The 17837-nt window shown below is 38.0% G+C and overlaps 1 protein-coding gene across 1 annotated transcript in view; it reads left to right on the forward strand.

The window, feature by feature from the left end:
• The window catches only part of KPNA3 (karyopherin alpha 3 (importin alpha 4)), a 32603-nt gene extending 16393 nt beyond the window's left edge, over positions 1-16210 (forward strand). Inside the window, exons 7-16 of the mRNA XM_009882371.1 lie at positions 1656-1742; positions 2135-2304; positions 3446-3490; positions 6067-6198; positions 7364-7492; positions 9255-9359; positions 9495-9566; positions 9668-9830; positions 11012-11106; positions 13636-16210. Coding sequence (XP_009880673.1) covers positions 1656-1742; positions 2135-2304; positions 3446-3490; positions 6067-6198; positions 7364-7492; positions 9255-9359; positions 9495-9566; positions 9668-9830; positions 11012-11106; positions 13636-13734 — 1097 coding nt within the window. The 3' untranslated portion in view covers positions 13735-16210. The remainder of the gene's footprint in view (positions 1-1655; positions 1743-2134; positions 2305-3445; positions 3491-6066; positions 6199-7363; positions 7493-9254; positions 9360-9494; positions 9567-9667; positions 9831-11011; positions 11107-13635) is intronic.
• The last annotated feature ends 1627 nt before the right edge of the window (positions 16211-17837 follow it).

Below are 17837 nucleotides of genomic sequence, written 5' to 3' on the forward strand. Positions count from 1 at the left end.
ATGTCTCTCCCAAAATCTGTTTAGCTAATGCCCAAAAAGAAGAAATGTGATAAAATGACTTTAAAGAAGCAAAAAGCGTTTTCCAAGCCCTTTACTCCTGAAGAGAAAATGGAAGAAATTTAGTCTAAAAGTCTTGCTGCTATGGCTGGGAGATGACTAAGGGGAAACAGCCTCCCGACTCTACTCCCTTTACGTAAGGGATGGTTTGAGAGAACAAAGCAGCTATAAAAAAGGCCAGTACAGCCTAAATACAAAAGAAAGTGGCCTCCTGCAATCAAGAGGGACAGGTGGCAATTGGAAGGCCCAGCACAAGAGGAAAAGTGCTACACACACTGAATAGATCTTGGCAGGAGCCAATTTGGAGCAGAAGTAATTAATTTTTTGAGAGCGGTAGATCAGGTAACCTGCAACTTGCGCTTTCTCAGACTGTCCTCCTGCCTGTTTGCTGATATGAAATAATTTTATTCGTGCTTTTGAAAGCATACCAGGATTGCAATCTAATATGAAATACATACTTGACCCTCTTCTCTGAAATATGTTGAATACACGTATGGCTGAAGTGTAATCTGAGTAATCACTAAGAAGGAAGCTGGAATATTCCACTTGAGCTAATGGAAGTGGGATGATTGTTACAAGAACAGTGAGAGTGTTCTTAAGCAACAGTGTGTTGCTGTCCCTCCTAACTTTTCAGTTGTAGGCAATTGCTGAATTGCTCATCTAGGGCGGGGAAGGAATTTTAGGTAGTCTTTATTCTTCATTGCTCTGTATTTTTCAGGAAAATGCATCAGAGGGTTTTGGCTCATTATTGTGTGTTAAATCATCAACAGAATATTGATTCACAGTTGCTTACAAATTGTGTTGCAATTTTTTTTAAATTCTGAAGCTATTTCTGAAGCTATTTCTACAAGAAACAATATTATTTCCTTCAATGGTATATAAATTGGTCTATTTTACTTTGCTCAGAAAGACTATAGGATAAGTATGATCATATATAGATTAAAAAAATTGCTGCAAGATTAGTCTTTGAAGCAGTGTGGGCTGTCCAATGGGGAGTAGTGCATGAGAATAGTAGAGGGATGGTTTCTTAGCTCTGTTAAATTTATTTAATTCAGCAGAAGCTGATATCTAAAATCAGTACCACTTCCTTAATCTGGTATGTTGCCTGCATTATATAAGAGCAAATCAAAACGTGTCTCAGGACTGGCAGATGGATGTAAATCTTCACTGCATATGGAAACTAACTATAGCCACCTCTTGGGAGGGAGCTATTTTCTGAAAGTCAAGGTTTGAAGCATATTTGCATGAGCAGGCACGTCATTCTGCTAGGTATGTATTGTGATCTTGGATAACTGGAAAATCTGAATTACCAGGACATCAAACCTAGCACCTATATACTTGAGGGTCTTGCCTATCACTGTGAGAAATATGGGGAAATGTTTAAACGTGGGGAGCATTGTTGCTTGTTTTCAAGTCTATTTTTCCCCTTCTCTAGATACGTACAGAAATGTTTAACTGAGGTTTTGTATGCTTCTTCATAATAGAAACACTTATCTTAGTATAAGGAATGCTAGCAAAAGTGTTTTGTATTCATCAATGAAAGTATTGTGTGTATACCTTGTTCCAGTAAAGTAAAATCTGATCTTTGCATTCTGTAGATGCAGTACCCCTCTTCTTGAGACTACTTCATTCACCACACCAGAATGTTTGTGAGCAAGCTGTCTGGGCTCTCGGAAATATTATAGGTAACTCTTGTTATTATAATGATTTGAATTCAGGGAGCGTTTCATTTTAGAATTTGACTTTTTGAACATTGGCATTATCATATGAGACTATGTTTCCTCTAAATTCTGTGGCTTAATATAATTTTTCGTGTGGCCAGAATTACATATCTACATCCTTTTTTTTCTGAAGAATAGTATCACTTGCTGCACAAAATATTAACTGGATAAATTTTGTGTCTCGTAAAATATACATACATACGTGTATGTATGTATATTTAATTGAACACGAACTATTAGTAGTAGGCTATTGGTGAGGAAACATAGAATTTCAGTATCCCAACATGTCATTGCATACATTTCAGGATTTTCCATTTTTAATGTAATTTCTTTTACAACAATTTTCATTTCTGTAGGTGATGGTCCTCAGTGTAGAGATTATGTCATATCACTGGGAGTTGTCAAACCTCTTCTGTCCTTCATCAATCCCTCCATTCCCATCACCTTCCTTCGGAACGTCACATGGGTCATTGTAAATCTCTGCAGGAATAAGGACCCCCCACCGCCTATGGAGACAGTTCAGGAGGTAAATAAAGAATTACAAGACAGATAATTTTCTTATACTCTGGGCTAGAGGCCGAATGTTTTTACATTGTCATACTATGAATTTATGCATGTTTTTTTGCCACCATCTTGTGCCACTTACATGGAGTTAAATGAAGTAATTTGACCAATTTGATGCTTCTTACTAAGGTTGTAATAAAGGTATTTGTAACATCTGAAACTGAGTAAGAATAGATACTGATGAGCCATATATTAAAATGAACACAACAAAAATTAACACACTACAAAGTGTTAACATGCTCAGCATTTCATGTTTTTATCAAAAAAAGGCTAGGGACCTGATTTTGTATATAGAAGTATTGAAATGTAATTATTTTCAGTAAGAGGAAATGTAAGTAAACTAGGGAATGTAGTGTAGTTTGTGTTTCAACTAGCTGTGAACATGCAGTCAGTGTCAAGTCCCTACTTGAGAAGCATCTGAAAATCCTTTTAGACTGGTGAACAGAGTAAATGTGGTATTTATAGAGTAGGCACAGCTAGTAAAGTGATGCTATTTGAATAGAACTAATGTTGTTATATACATAAAGTTTTTCATTTTAAGATAAATTCCGAAGTGTAGGTATAGTTTTTGAAGCCACGTGAAGCATCATGTTGTTAGCAACTAAACTTTAATGAAATTTAAAAAATGAAGCAGAGAACGGGGAAACTTTCACAAGTACTACTTTTAAAAAATAAAACCCCCATTCTAAGCAGTCTGATCATGGCTCAGATTTTTTTATATTTTCTCCATATGTGAATACAAAAATAAAACTTTACTTTAATCCAAGAGGGTTTAATATATTGATATTAGGCTAATGATGTTTATTATATTGTGTGGTAACAAAGCTCTGAAAGTAGCAGGGGGATGTCCTATCTCTGCTTATTTTCCCTCAAAATATAGTCTACTCTGTGTGTGTCTTTGAAATATAGTACTGCCTTGTATTTTTACAAATTTTAAATATAATACATATTTTTTATACATACTTTGAGGGAATGACCCTGGGAAGTGTGGGAATGCAATATGCTGATGCAGTCTCAAGCTAAGCTTTGTGACTGCAGTGCTTGGATTCATGATTGTACAGCCAATTTTATTCTACTGTAATGACTGATGAACTTCTTTTCAGATTTTGCCAGCATTGTGTGTTCTCATTTACCACACAGATATAAACGTAAGTAATTTCTAAACTTTTAGATATTTAGATACTTTATTTTCTCTACAGAGAAAATGCTGCAAGATTGTGTTTTGTGTAGCAAACTTGGTTTTGTGTATTAATTTATGTATAATTAAGTAGTAAATGCACAGTTAAATATGAAGGCTCATATAATTTTAGTTATTCAGAGCATGAAAAAAGAAAGTGCAAACACCATTTCTGAAATATCTTTCCTAAAAGATTTTTTTTTATCCTTTACATTAGAAACTACATTAAAAAAAAGGTCCTAACTTGCAGAATTGAGCACTAGAAATTTAAAGTGCCAGCTTTACCATCAGCTTCACTTTAATTCTGTCCCGATTTATAATTTTTGCATAGATGCTATATAATACATGTGTAGAAAGAAGTGTATCTAATTCTGCGTATCGGTCCAATCAAATATTGTGATCATATGGGAGAATCTGACTTTTGTAACCTGTTGGGTGCCTGACTTTGCAACCTGTTTACCTAAGGCAATCCAATGCGAAAATATACTTAAATAAACAGCAATAAACTATTGTTTTGTGGCACCTTTGACAACTTCTCTTCAGTTTTTTAATACTAAACCTTCAGTATTCCCCGCATTTGTGATCCATGGGTTTACGTGTATTTTATGAGTCAAGTCCTAGAGGGGTGGACTTAACCTTCTGAAGTCTTATATTGGGACTTCAGGAACAAAGATCTGTGTAACTAAGGGATATTGAGCTGCTCTTCTCCTTCTCCTGTCAGGACTTAGTAATGTCGTCAGCTCTTGCTCTCTATAGTGATCCTTCAATACAGGGAAGCAGGAACCGAACCCTTGTGGTGGGTCTGGGGATAGAGCATAAGATTGGTGGAACAGTCTTCCGTTACTTCCACGCTGTGGTAGTGGTGTTTCTGCTCCTCTTTTAATGGTGAAGTGGGCCTGGCTCCACAACATATTTACAAACAGTTTAATTTGGGATTTTGCCAGGGTTTTCCCAGTGTAATGTGAGTGGGAGACAGCACAGGGTGACTTTCCAATTCGTAATTTGGACAAACCTGAATGGAAATTCATAGCAAAACCAAACATACTTCTAACCTATAGGCTTTTTTTTCCCTGCCAAACTTGAAACCTTTTGCAAGGAATGATTGTGTGAGAGCTTCTTGAAGCAGATATGAGACTATGTGATGCCAGGTTTTGACTGATCTCAATTAGGGTGCCCGTCTTTTTGATCCTGAGAGTCAGGTGCTAGTTTGGAGGTACCAGTCTGGTCCCAGCCTCTCTGTACTGGAGCAGCAAACCTATCTTTGGAGATGAGTCAGTGACGCAGGTAGGTCAGCCAACAGTCCTGTGAGCGCTTCTGGCGGCTGTTGCTCTTGTCACCAACAGGGCTGTGGGGCAGCAAACTGGTGAGGCACCATCTCTCACTGCTTCTGCTGCGATACTGGCTCCACTGCAGCACATTCTGCTGTCCCTGTGGCATTAGCAGGTGAGGGCAGCAGCAGGCTGTGTCAAGAAAGCATTAGGTCTGTGCTCTCTGGTCCCTGGAGCTGGGTGGAAACAGCCCGTGAGTCAGGACTTGAAAGTCCTTCCTGTGTTTCAGTACTGCAGTATTTAGTTATCATAATAGCTGGAAATCGGGTATCTGTTTTCAAAGTAGAGTAGATCTAGGTACCTCAACAGGTGATGTCCTCAGCGGGGTCCACATTTCTCTTCCGGCAGTTTCAAACATCATCGCTAAGTGATGGGATATCCCTCTTTCTGCTGGCTTTGTTTCTGCTTTAGATACTACCTCTCAATGACTGTAACTTTTGTACCTTTCTTTTTTGGAGGTCTCTCAAATCATCCTTATCAAGTCATCAGTGACTTAATTTTTATATTCTTTAAGATACTCAGATTGCCCTGCATGATAGTCATTTCTTCTGTGGGTTTTTGCTTTGCTTGAATAGTTGCCACCTTACAATAGTTGCTAGTTCTTCAGATGGTGTAAGAACCCCTTTCCTTTGCTGTGGATTTTAATCTTAACATGAAGGCAAAAAAAGGCACACATTTAGATTAGTTCAGTTTCACTTCAGAACTGCGCTGTGGATCAGAAACGCTAAGGTGCAGATAGATGGATTAGAGACTAAGGGGACTTAGGTATTCTGGAATCAAAAGGTAGGACAGCTCACAAATGGCAGCAGTGCTAGAAGGCTGGGTTGGTATGTTCTTCAGAGAATTATTAGCACAGCTACGTATCTGAGCTGGGTGTCTACCTTTGAAACACAAATCAAGCCCAACAATTTACCTTTGTGAGATGCTGTATGCTGTCACTTTATGCACCAAAATATGGTATTTAATTAAAAAAATTTTTGAGAGAGGACCTATAGAAATTATTATTATGGAACAAACGGCCCCAGTTTTCATAGTTGTACATAATAATCTAACATTTTACTAATTAGGTCTCATCATAATGTTTGAGTTTTTCCTGTAGCTAAATTGCATGCTCTTTTTCTTCCCTCCCCAGACATATGGAATGTTGATCACTAAATTAAGACTCCATTTTATGGATTTTACTGTTCAATGTGTAAACTGTGTTCTTTTCAATTTGTAGATTCTTGTGGACACTGTTTGGGCTTTGTCCTACTTAACAGACGGTGGAAATGAACAGATACAAATGGTGATTGATTCAGGAGTTGTACCTTTTCTAGTTCCCCTTCTGAGTCATCAGGAGGTTAAAGTTCAAGTAAGTCTGGTTCAGCTGCTATTGAATAGTCCTTTGTAGGCTATTTTTGGAAAAATGTGCCTTAGAGTATTACCAAGATGAGCATTTATAGCTACATTTCTTACAGGTAAACCTGAACGAAAAGTGTTACCTACCCCAGGGAAAAAGATTATTAAAATGAAAGAAAACTCAAACAAAACAGTTCTAATACAGTTTTAAGTAAAGTGACAGGTTAAACATTAACTTCCGTTGTGCCTCCCTTTTGTACTCCTAAAATATTTAATGTCAACAGATTTCACATTTTCCAGAATTCAAGTTACATGCATTCGTTTCTGTTGCCACATACATGGTTGTGCATATTCTGTCTGAATAGCTCATGGAAATCAATTAATATTTTGGGACCTTTTGAATGTTAAAATATTTGCAGATGCTGAGTCCTTTTAGTAAAGTAAATTTCTAATTAGGTACAAGAGGTAGGTTAACTGCGCTTGTCTGTTTTATTTCAAAGACAAAGGGAAACCAAAAGTTAGTTAATGTGTGCTTGATTTTTATAAATCAACTGTTGTAATTGGGAGCTTTTTTATGTATCTGTGCATTTGTCATGTTTGTTTAGTTTGTACTTTGGATGAGACGTGGCTGTCTTGAAATTTGTCAGACCAGTTTACTTGATGAAAAGGAGTCTCTCCAGTGTTCTGTCACTTGTAAAGCATTTACTAACCAATATGTAAAGATAGAAGTCCACTTCTCAAAGTCGACTGAGAGTCAATAAGAAGAAAAGCAGTTGTTGTATTTTTTAATTCTGTAGTGGAGAGCTGAATGGAGAAGGAAGCAACCTTGGCAGACATAGTCAAAACCTAGAAACAGTTAATGTAATTGTAACTCCGATCAGATACATGATGAATTAATTCTTCTATTGTTTTAATATTTTAATTTCTAATCTCTACACTTTTTAAGTTGAGCTGCAGTGTGTCTATTCAGTAAAAGGCTGTACTGTGTGTTTCTGTTTTGAAACAGTAACTGTTTTGAAACATTTTTAGGATGTTGCTCAGAGGATGAAGTGCTAAATTGTATTTTGCAAAGTGTTTTTTATAAAAAGACGTCTTAAAATGATCTTTGTTTTAGCATAAGTAACAGCAACGTCTTTAACGTGCAATTTTTTTTTTTCCTTCCCACTTTGGATATTCAGACAGCAGCACTGAGAGCAGTAGGCAACATAGTAACTGGTACTGATGAACAGACACAAGTTGTTCTCAATTGTGATGTTTTGTCTTATTTCCCAAATCTCCTGACGCATCCAAAAGAGAAGATAAATAAGGTATGATTTGTTTCTTCCTAACTTAATGCCTTTGTTTAAGAAATAAAGCAGTAGTCTATCGCATATTACAGAAGAATTTCTTCCAGCTATTATTTCCAGCATATGAGCAATTTTGTATAAAGATGCAGCGTTTGAGGCTGATGCTTAATTAGAGCTAAAGCCAAACAGGCATAATGACGATCCATGCATTGGTGTTAATGCCTCGTGCTTTATGAGAGGACTAATGGTTTTTGCTTTCGAGTGTGATAGGCTTTTTTTCATTTGCAAAGTGACAGTATAGTTTTTCATAACTAAAGAGTGTTACTTTTGGTTGAGTCCAGTGAGTTGAGTAAGATTGATTCAGTTTTTCCACTCCACCTTTTCACAGTGGAATTTGTTCTCCTGTCCATCTCCACCTTCAAGGACGTAGGGACTACCACTGTCCTTTTCTGAAAGCTGTCCCTGCATTTCCTCTCCTTCCTTTTGGCAGAGGGAACTTCACTGCTGCAAGGATTGGATGGAATAGGGGAAGTTAAATAAAAGAAAGTGAGCAGTGTCCTCTTTTCCAGAAGTGTATTTCATGTTATTTGCATTTTTTTTAAATCATTGTGCCACCTTCCACTGTAAAGTTGGGTCTGTCTGAGGAGGAGGCTTTTTTGTTTCACTTACATGATTCCCTCATGTAGTGTGCCATTGAGGAGGAATCTGTTTCTTCAGGCCCTGTCACCATGTAGTGTGCCATTGAGGGGGAATCTGTTTGTGAGGAATCTGTTTCTTCAGGCCCTGTCAACTGTCAAGAGCTCTAAAGTTATATTTGACGGTTCAAACTGCTGTGATTTGTTTCTGCTTGCCCTTCTAATTCTCACAAAAGAATGATGAAGAGCTCTTTTTGAATGCCAAGAAAGGAATTATTATTGTATAAGGGGAGTCTAGAAATGCTGTGAGTTTTGTTATAAGTATATGTTGTGAGGGGCAAATACAAATTAAAGCAAGACATACATCCCTAAAAAATGGAACCCATTATGTTTTTTTGCTGCAGTGCTTTGTAATTGGCTGGTTGCCACATCTGTTTGTCTTTTACTTGAGATTGGAGCCTTTTTAAGATGTTCTGGATTGCCTTGACAGGTATCCCCTTTTGTAACCAGGAATTGGTAACTGCCGTGATATAGATGTTAGCTATGCCAATATTATCTCCTGAAGGAGATAAGTGCTGAGTAAAGTCTCAGGACTGAGAGTCCTGTCTGATACTTGAATGAGTTTTGTGAGCTCCACTTCATGTTTCGGGAAGAAAATGGGAGCTGGAGTTGGTCTTCCTTGTATCAGCACAGAAAGCTACTACTGACTTGTCAGTAGTAGTATTATAGGATAAGTCCTTTTTTATATGAGGTTTTACCAGTTTTCCTATTTTCTTTACAAAACCGATTGAAAGTTTAAAACACGGCTGTGACTGCCGTGGTGCAAAGTACATATAAGGTTTAAGTCAGTATTGCTACCAATGTATAGAGACACCCCTTGTGTAAGTAATGATCTGGCCCGATGAATCAATCATATACATTTTACATCGATCCCCACGTGTTTGGCTTTCACCATGCAATAAAAGTTTGTGTGCTACAAGTGCTATAGGGGAGGAAACCTGGAGGTTCTGTTTAGTGATTGGTCATGGTACAATTTTAGGTTTTGAGGTTGTGGTTTGTTTTTTTTTTTTTAGTTTGGTTGGGAGGTTTTTTTCATCTGTTGACTATTTTTTAAAAGCGTTTTGCTTTTTTTTCCTGTCCAATTGTAGGAAGCAGTTTGGTTCCTTTCCAATATCACAGCAGGAAACCAGCAACAAGTTCAAGCTGTAATAGATGCTGGGCTAATCCCTATGATCATACACCAGCTGGCTAAGGTCAGTCAAACTATCAGCTATGCAAGTTGTCATCCTCTTTTTATAAATCTGACATGAGGAGTCTGTGATTTTTAATAATAAGCTTGACAGATGTTTCCATGCTGATTTTAATGAGCTATTAATTTTATTTTTCAGGGGGACTTTGGAACACAAAAGGAAGCTGCTTGGGCAATTAGCAATTTGACAATAAGTGGGAGAAAAGATCAGGTACGTGTAGTGGGATTTCAAATTGTCACTGAAACGTTGCACATGCAGCCATTTGTAAGAAGCACAATGTTGAAAGCACTTTTTTTTTTTTCTTTATTTAGGTTGAATACCTTGTACAGCAAAATGTAATCCCACCGTTCTGCAATCTACTCTCAGTAAAGGATTCTCAAGTGGTACAGGTGGTGCTGGATGGTCTGAAAAACATCCTGATAATGGCTGGTGATGAGGCTAGCACAATAGCTGAAATTATAGAAGAGTGTGGAGGTAAGTGCTTATTAGGCTTTTAAAAAAATTAATTTGCTGGCTTTATTCTGTCTTCTGCTTGCTGCTGTTGATATTTACTGCAGCATTTTTTTTTTTTTTACCATGGACTATTTGAATAAGCAAGTGAGACTTTTGCAATAAGAGAAATGACTTTTTTTTTTTTTCTGTTTAGTTCAGTTTAGGGGTTGTCATGTTGGAGGCAGTCGTTAAAGGAGCCTTCTGTAGCTTAGGTATTTTTTAGGTTTAAATGAGAATCGTACTTCTTTTCATCTGATTATTGTATATACTTCGTTCTGTGGTAAAACACATGGAAAAACTTCTTTACGGTTAGGGTGACAGAGCACTGGCACAGGCTGCCCAGGGAGGGTGTGGAGTCCCCTTCTCTGGAGATTTTCAAAACCCGCCTGGATGCAGTCCTGAGTAATGTGCTCTAGGCAATCCTGCTTTAGCAGGGGAGTTGGACTAGATGATCTCTAGAGGTCCCTTCCAACTCTGAAAATTCTGTGATTCTGTGAAAACACACAATTCTCGCTTTAGTTTATTGCCTTGGAAGCAGTGGTTGGGATAATAATTTCATTACAGACCAAAGCAGGATGAGGAGTCAGGCTTTTGCATATTACAATCCAAGTTTTAACACATGCTAATTAATGTATTATAGTGAGATAGCAGTAAAGGGATGTTTGAGAACTTACTATACTGGCAGGTTTTGCCTTGTGTTATTCTGTGTTCAGTATGAACATGGAACTTGGGTTTTAAGCTGCTCTTGGTGTGAGACTTTGTCACCTTGTTGTTTAAAACTCATATGCAACACACAAATGAAACCACTTCCTTTTGGTGATAGACAGAAAGCACAATGACTGGAACAAAAACCATTGAGTATCTTATGTCTGTAGTACATACTATGTATTTAGTTTTATCTAAAAAGAGAGAAGGTTCTATTATTCCTTCTTCCTAAAATGTCATATTCCATGGTATGCAAAGGTTCACGAACTACTCTTTTATTCCATCTTGGAGACAAAGATGGCTGTTGTGTTAGACAATATTTGTGAACTGAGCTACATCATCTTTTCTAGTATGTTTCAATAGTAATGTTTCGTTATTTTTCTTAGTTTAGTTATTTTCAAAATAGTTGGTAATTCGGTTTAATCTTATAACACTCTTCCCCGTTTCCTTTTATTCAGGGTTAGAGAAAATTGAAGCCTTGCAACAGCATGAGAATGAAGACATTTATAAACTAGCATTTGAAATCATAGATCAGTATTTCTCTGGTGATGATGTAAGTATACTAAAGATTGAAGAGTGTATGCGCCGTGCTGTTAGCTTAGTAAGTATATTGTCATTGTTCCTCAGTTCCAGTTTCATGAACATGGGTTATCTGGGAAGTCAGTTTTCCTGCTCCTTTTTCACTACAGCTTCCTTTAATTGAAAGTCTTTGAAGAGTTTCTCGATGCCAAGAATTTTCTTTAGCAACATCAAGATGACTGCTCTGGTTTTGCCTAATAAGTTGATTGACGCTGACCTAATTTTGTCACACTGACATGTAAATTTACATGTAATTACTTGTGATTAGAATCTAAACAGTTCTCTGGCTCTCATTTTTACTTTCTTATACATCAGTCTTTGGAGTGGGGGGTGCATCCTTATTTTCAGGTGGATTACTTTATCTCAGCTCTGTAGTTGCTCAGTCGGGATTCAGCATTTAAAAGAGTCATCAAAACTGTAACACTCTCTGCAACTGATTGATCTAGACCATCTGGTATTTTGTTGCACCCTAATTAGGTATTCTGACCCTTTGGGTTCTAGGTCTTTCTGCTACTGGCTGCTTGCGAGTGCCTCGGAAGCACTTCAACAAGCAATTTGAAGACAAATACTAATTATCCTTTCTAGGTCTTCCAGGGTGTCTGTAGTTCTGCAGCCCAGCAGAACTATGTCTTCAGTTCTCCTCTTAAATTGAACTCTCCAGATACTGGCTTGAACTTTTAAGGCTCGTTAATTTTCAATTCATGGGTCCATCATGTGATTGTGAAGTTAGTCACCAGAAGTTAAGATATATGAAAAGTTCCCTATGCTTGTAATGATTCTGTAAGCAGTGTCCAATAGTCTCCATAATGACTCTGAGACTTCTGTAGCTAACTGAAGAGCCCAATCTAGTTGGTGTGGGTGGAAAAATAACCATTTTGAGGTTAGTACTCCCTTCTGTGCATTTACTTTTTACATAAACTAATGCAATTTAATCTATGCTTGATTTGCTGAATTTATCTCCTTTACTCAGGAGCAAAACTTTACTTCAGATTGTTGTTTATACTGCTACCGTGTTTTCTGGGGCTTCTGAAACTTGAAATTGTAGAAATTTCGTGATTGGGAGATAGGAGTTAAAACATAAAACCAGACAAATTTTCAGGCAGTAACTGCAAGTAGGAAAATAACCTTTGTTGTTTGAGGACCCAGAAAAAAAAAATCCAAATTGCCCTAGGGAGACAAGAGGCTGGTTATGTTAGCCTGCTTGGCAGTGTTAAGATTGACTGCCCAGGAGTATTCCTGCCTTCTGTCACTTTGAGATCTTCTGTATTCTCATGAGACGCTGCTGGCTGCTAGATATCCCATCATTGTTAATCCCATCTGCTCCTTTGCTGAGCCCTATAAAGTGCACGGGCATGTACTTTAGGACCAGCACTCATGGCTTCCTGACTTTAGTTTATTGTGTTAAAGGCACGTGAAGTTAGGTAACATTACTTTGTAGTACCCCTGCAGAAGGCAGAAGTGCTAATTCATTAACTCACAAACATTTTGCAAAGCCTTCTGAAACCAGATTTGATCTTCGTTTGGGCATGACGTACCCCACTCTTCCTCCTGAGGATTGTTGCTGTCACCCAAGCCTTAATCTCTCCCTCTAATTTAGGTATTGTCACCCACAGTAAAAAGAAATAAAGATTTTAGGCGAGATAGTTTTGGCGTCCACGTGACTCCAAGGCCGGATTTCAGAAAGCTCTTTAGACCCCTCCCATGAGGGCTCATACCTGCTTCAGAATGACACACGGTTTGAAACGAGGCGTATTGGTCCTGCAGCCTGGCTTGTAGATGTGGTGTGTTCAGAGAACAGATGAAGCTGATGATTTGGAGGAGGATGAGTAGGGTTTGAAGTTGTGCATATCGATGCTACTGACCATGTTATTTGCTGTTCCTAGAGGCAGTAAATACCTAAATTCTAACAGCTCTGAGGAAGCTGGGTGAAGTTGGATACTGATGCCTTTCGTTCTGTACCCATAGAGTAATGAAGTACTTTTGGTTTAAAAAAATTTCAGGTTGCACTTATGAGCGCTTTATAAAACGGCTCTGAAATGAGTAATTCTACATCCTTCAGATTCTGATAGGAGATACAGAGTACTCTTTTTAAGCTTTATATAATTATTTCTATCAGCTGCCGATAAAAATTATTTTCATGTTGAAAAATGGGAGAAAGTACAAAACTAAGTTTGGAATTCACGACTAATCATTAGCCAACTCCAGAAGTACTAAAAATTGGCATTGAAAATTAAATTGCACAGGTAAAAATAGCAACTGCTTTGACCAGGCAGCAACCCAGTCTCTAACCATTTCAATTTTCTGTTTCCCTAATGGTATTAGAGCAGAGTTGATGTGTTGTTCTTTTTAAACATATTTGAGGAATTGAATTCGAAAAACTGATCTAATTTTATTGCAATAATACTTAAAAAAAGAAGAAAAGATGAACATTTGTGAATCTCTTCTACTTGTACAGCATTGTGCAGGGAATTTGCCTCTTACGTATTTTTGTTGTATTTTATAGATCGATGAAGATCCCAGTCTCATTCCTGAAGCCACTCAAGGAGGTACTTACAACTTTGACCCAACAGCCAACCTTCAAACGAAGGAGTTTAATTTTTAAGTTCAAAAAAGTGCAGCTTCTCTGTCCCACACCAGTATGAAGCACCACCAGATGGCTACCAAGTGAAGAAACAAAAGGCTCCAAGACACACATGCCTCTTCGTTTTGATGCTTCTAAAGCAAGCCATGTATCGGTCACTTTGCAATTGCCAAACGTCACTATCACATGGACTGTAAATGCATATGCATGATCTCTTAAACTGTTTCAGAATTCTTTTTAACAGTCCCAACTACCTTTTTTTGCCTTTTTCCTGGTGCCACATGCTGACAACCGCAATCTGCAGTTTTGTTAAGAATATTCCATAGTGGTGGCACATTGGCTTTCCACGGAAAAGTAGCTTCTTTGGAAAATGGTGCGCTGTGGATCAAGACACTTTGGTATGATGCGTACATTTTGGAAGACTTTACAGGGGCTCAGTTTGCTCTGAGCCTCCATCATCGTCCTCCACAAACATATTTTCATATACTTTATGTGGAAGAATAGATTCAAAAATGCAAGCCAAATGAATTTCATTGGTGAAACTGAAATAAAAGTAACTTAAAAAAAAACCAACACTTGGCAATTGATTAAACACTTAAGTTTAAAACAAACAAAAAAAACTACTTCTGCTATCAGTAATTGATGTGTGTTCATTAACTGCCTCAGAAACCAGGGTTGGAGAATGAACTGTAGATTTGGACTGGTAAAGCTTTTGCCATTATACCTAATTTTTGAGAACAGCGAGCCCTATTTGACCACTCACTTCAGCCTGTGTGTTCCTGCTGTTTTGAAGTAATCAAATGCTGTGCATGGTATTTTACCTGAGCTACAACCTGTTATGGACTTGAACTTCTGTTTAAGCTGAAAGCAAGAGTCCCAGACTGTAGAAAAAAAAATTCTGTCCAAAAATGTATTAGTTAAAAAGAATCTTGCTTTCAACTTTCAGTAGTCAATATATTTTGTTTTAAATTGATAATTGGATATGGTTGATTTATATTGGGTTTAAACTGTGGAGCTTTCATGTTTACTGTAATTTAGTCTTAAACTATTTTTTACTTAGTAACCAGTGCTTATGATGATGTGGTTGGCAACAAACCAGCAACTACTTAGAAGCGTCATAAAAGCTTCATTCTTGGAGTATTGGAAGAGTAATTCAGAAATTAGTCTCAGATCTTATTCACACGATTACAAAAGATACAAACTGGTTGATGTGTGAGGCTGTATGGAAGCTGCCGTTATTCAGCATAAACCTGATGTGCAGCGCACATTACGTTAACTTTACATAAGGTATGTGAGGTCATTGCTTTTGGAAAATCGTCTGACCCAGTCATTTTCAAAGGGATTTTGGTATTGCTGGGGTGAAGATCGATAATTTTGAAATTCTGTAAGCTATCACACAAACTGGTTTTGTTGCTGTTGTTTACTGGGTGTAATTTCCCAATGCATTGATGTGAAGGGATAGAAAAATCTAAACTAATTTAGTTATTGGATGTGGGTTGTATTTACTGTGATGAAGATAAGGACAGATGCCATCAGAGCTTTGTGGATCAGCTGTTTTTCCACTGATGAACAACGCATAGCAGGTGTGCATTCATTAAATATATATCTGCCAAGGTGGAGCCACTTTAAAGAGTGAGTTGTCTTGTATCTCAACTGGATACAAGCGTATGTTTAAACTGCAAGATTTTTACTTGCTAGATAATCTGTTTTAATATAGTGGTTTGGCCTCTGATTATTTATAGGTTTTATAAATTTTAGAATCAATTTCTCTTTAAGGTGGCTCAGATTTTTCAACTCTTGTGCACATAAAATTGAGTTGAAGTTCATTGTGCCTTTTTTCTTTTCCCAAAAGTTGAGTTGAAGCTTCATATGGTAACTGCATCCTATTCACACACTATAGTCTAAAATCTTGAAACTGTGTGGTGTTTGCTAAAAAACTAAACAATAAAAAGTCAAAGTTAGGTAAGGTCACAAGGTTTTTGTGAAATTAGAGTTCCAGCAGATGTCATTGTGAACAAATATTTGCCACCCCTCTAATTCAATTTAGTTTCCCTATATGCCATATAGACTGACAGATACCCTGTTCGGCCTGCACTCACTGTTATCCTAGAGATTACATACAAATTGGTATTTGAAACAACAGTTTGCCACTACTGTGAAGATTTGATCCTTTTCTTGCACTCAATGCATTACATTAAAAGTGAACATCGGAGAACTGGGTAAGGCAGGACAAAGCGTTTGCTCAGTTCTTTCTGTTGTGACCTTATCAGCTTTTGATTGGGATTGCACCATTTCATAGTTAATAAAGGAAACAAAGTATATTGCTGCACTTTTACGTTTTCAGAACAGTGTTTAAAATTGCATTGTTTTTATTATTTTTTTAAACTATCAGTTAAAATAGACTAAAACGTTCTTTCAAAGAGGCATCTAAATGTGTTCCTAATTTTGTATATGGGCTTAGGTTTTGTAACCAATAAAAAGCTGCTATCAAATACTATAAAAAAATTCAAGAACTTATTTTGAAGATTATGAAACTGCTTAGTCTTCACAGATTGACTTGGGGGGGGGTTGTCTTTGACTAGGTATTAGTTAGCAGAACTCCGCATCAAAGTTTGAAGGATGTTTCAAGAATGAATGAAGTAAGCTAATGCAGTCATCTCTGAAACTTTGCATCCTGTTCCAGTATGGAGCTTTACACTTCTTAAGGAGATGTTTCCTAAACGTGTACAGGAGGCCATGGTAAGTGGGCTGCAGCTGATGCACAGAACTATATTAAATTGTGACTTCAGTTTAAAGGTTTGAAGGTGCACCATAGTGCCAAGAAACTTTCACTGTCCTTTTCTGCCTCCAGAAACATCCTCTCCAGGCTCCCTGTGCTAGGCTCCAATCGCTGATTCAGCACTAATGTTAAGCTGGGGATGCTGTACAAGCAGCCCTGCTCCTCCTGCCGGCTGTGCATCGGGAGGGGATGTGCACCAAGAGGGGCTTTAGGCAGGAGACCGGCCTTCCCATGGCTCTCCGTAGCTGGGAGGGATGACCAAGCATCCCTCGCCTCAGGCATGAGCAACCCCGTTCGGGTGCCACTCAGGGATAGATTGGAGCCAAGGCAGAGATTTGCATTGTCCAGCAGCCCCCTAATTAGTACCGTCCTGCTTTAATTACGTGACAGCACTAGTGGAGAGAAACCTCTTGAACTGCTTGAGAGGTGCCTGTGATTCTGCAGCTATGGCGTTACCATCCTTGTTCCGTGTCAGTCGGGTGAGTCACAAAATGGTCAGGGTTGGAAGGGACCTCTGGAGATCATCTAGTCCACCCCCCCTGCCAGAGCAGGGTCACCTACAGCAGGTTGCACAGGACAGCGTCCAGGCGGGTTTTGAATGTCTCCAGAGTGGGAGACTCCACAACCTCTCTGGGCAGCCTGTTCCAGTGCTCCACTACCCTCAAAGTAAAGAAGTTCCTCCTTATGTTTAGATGGAACTTCCTATGTTCGAGTTTGTGCCCATTGCCTCTAGTCCTATCACTGAGTCATGTGGAGAAGCCCCTCTCCATGGGTATGTTGATGATGGACATGAGCTTCCAGTGCCTTATTTTCATCTTTGCAAATGCTCTTCCAGAGGGATATAAAAGAGAAAGATCTCCAAATAACCCAACCCCCATTTCTAAAAGCGGTTTAATCTCTTGGGTCCCTTCAGCTTTCAGTTGACAAAATGAACAGCTTGATCGTGGGGTTTTTGCAACCTGTTAATCGTTCAGCAGGTCCTACCTCCATGACTTGAAAGACATTACATCAGAATAAAAAAAACATTATTTTAAGAGACATCTTATTTAGAATGAATAAAACTTAGAGAATATCTTGATGCTCCCCATACCTCTAAAAATATAAACTCTCATTTTGTTTGCTTGATCTGCTAAGCAGAAATAAGTAAGAAAATCCACTAATGGGCATATTTTTAACTTTTGTTTTAGATCTCACTGGACTGAATGGTAGTTCAGGCCCATTTTGTTATTTTAACCTGATCTATAATGTCCTCTGGATTCTGAGTGTGTTTCAAACTAGTCTTTTCTATCAAAGCAGCAGCCTAGTTGTGTTGTGTTCCTTCTATTTTGTTGCATAAAAAATACTC

The sequence above is a fragment of the Charadrius vociferus genome, unplaced genomic scaffold (genome assembly GCF_000708025.1).
Source record: "Charadrius vociferus isolate BGI_N301 unplaced genomic scaffold, ASM70802v2 scaffold263, whole genome shotgun sequence".
In the NCBI taxonomy this organism is placed as follows: domain Eukaryota; kingdom Metazoa; phylum Chordata; class Aves; order Charadriiformes; family Charadriidae; genus Charadrius; species Charadrius vociferus.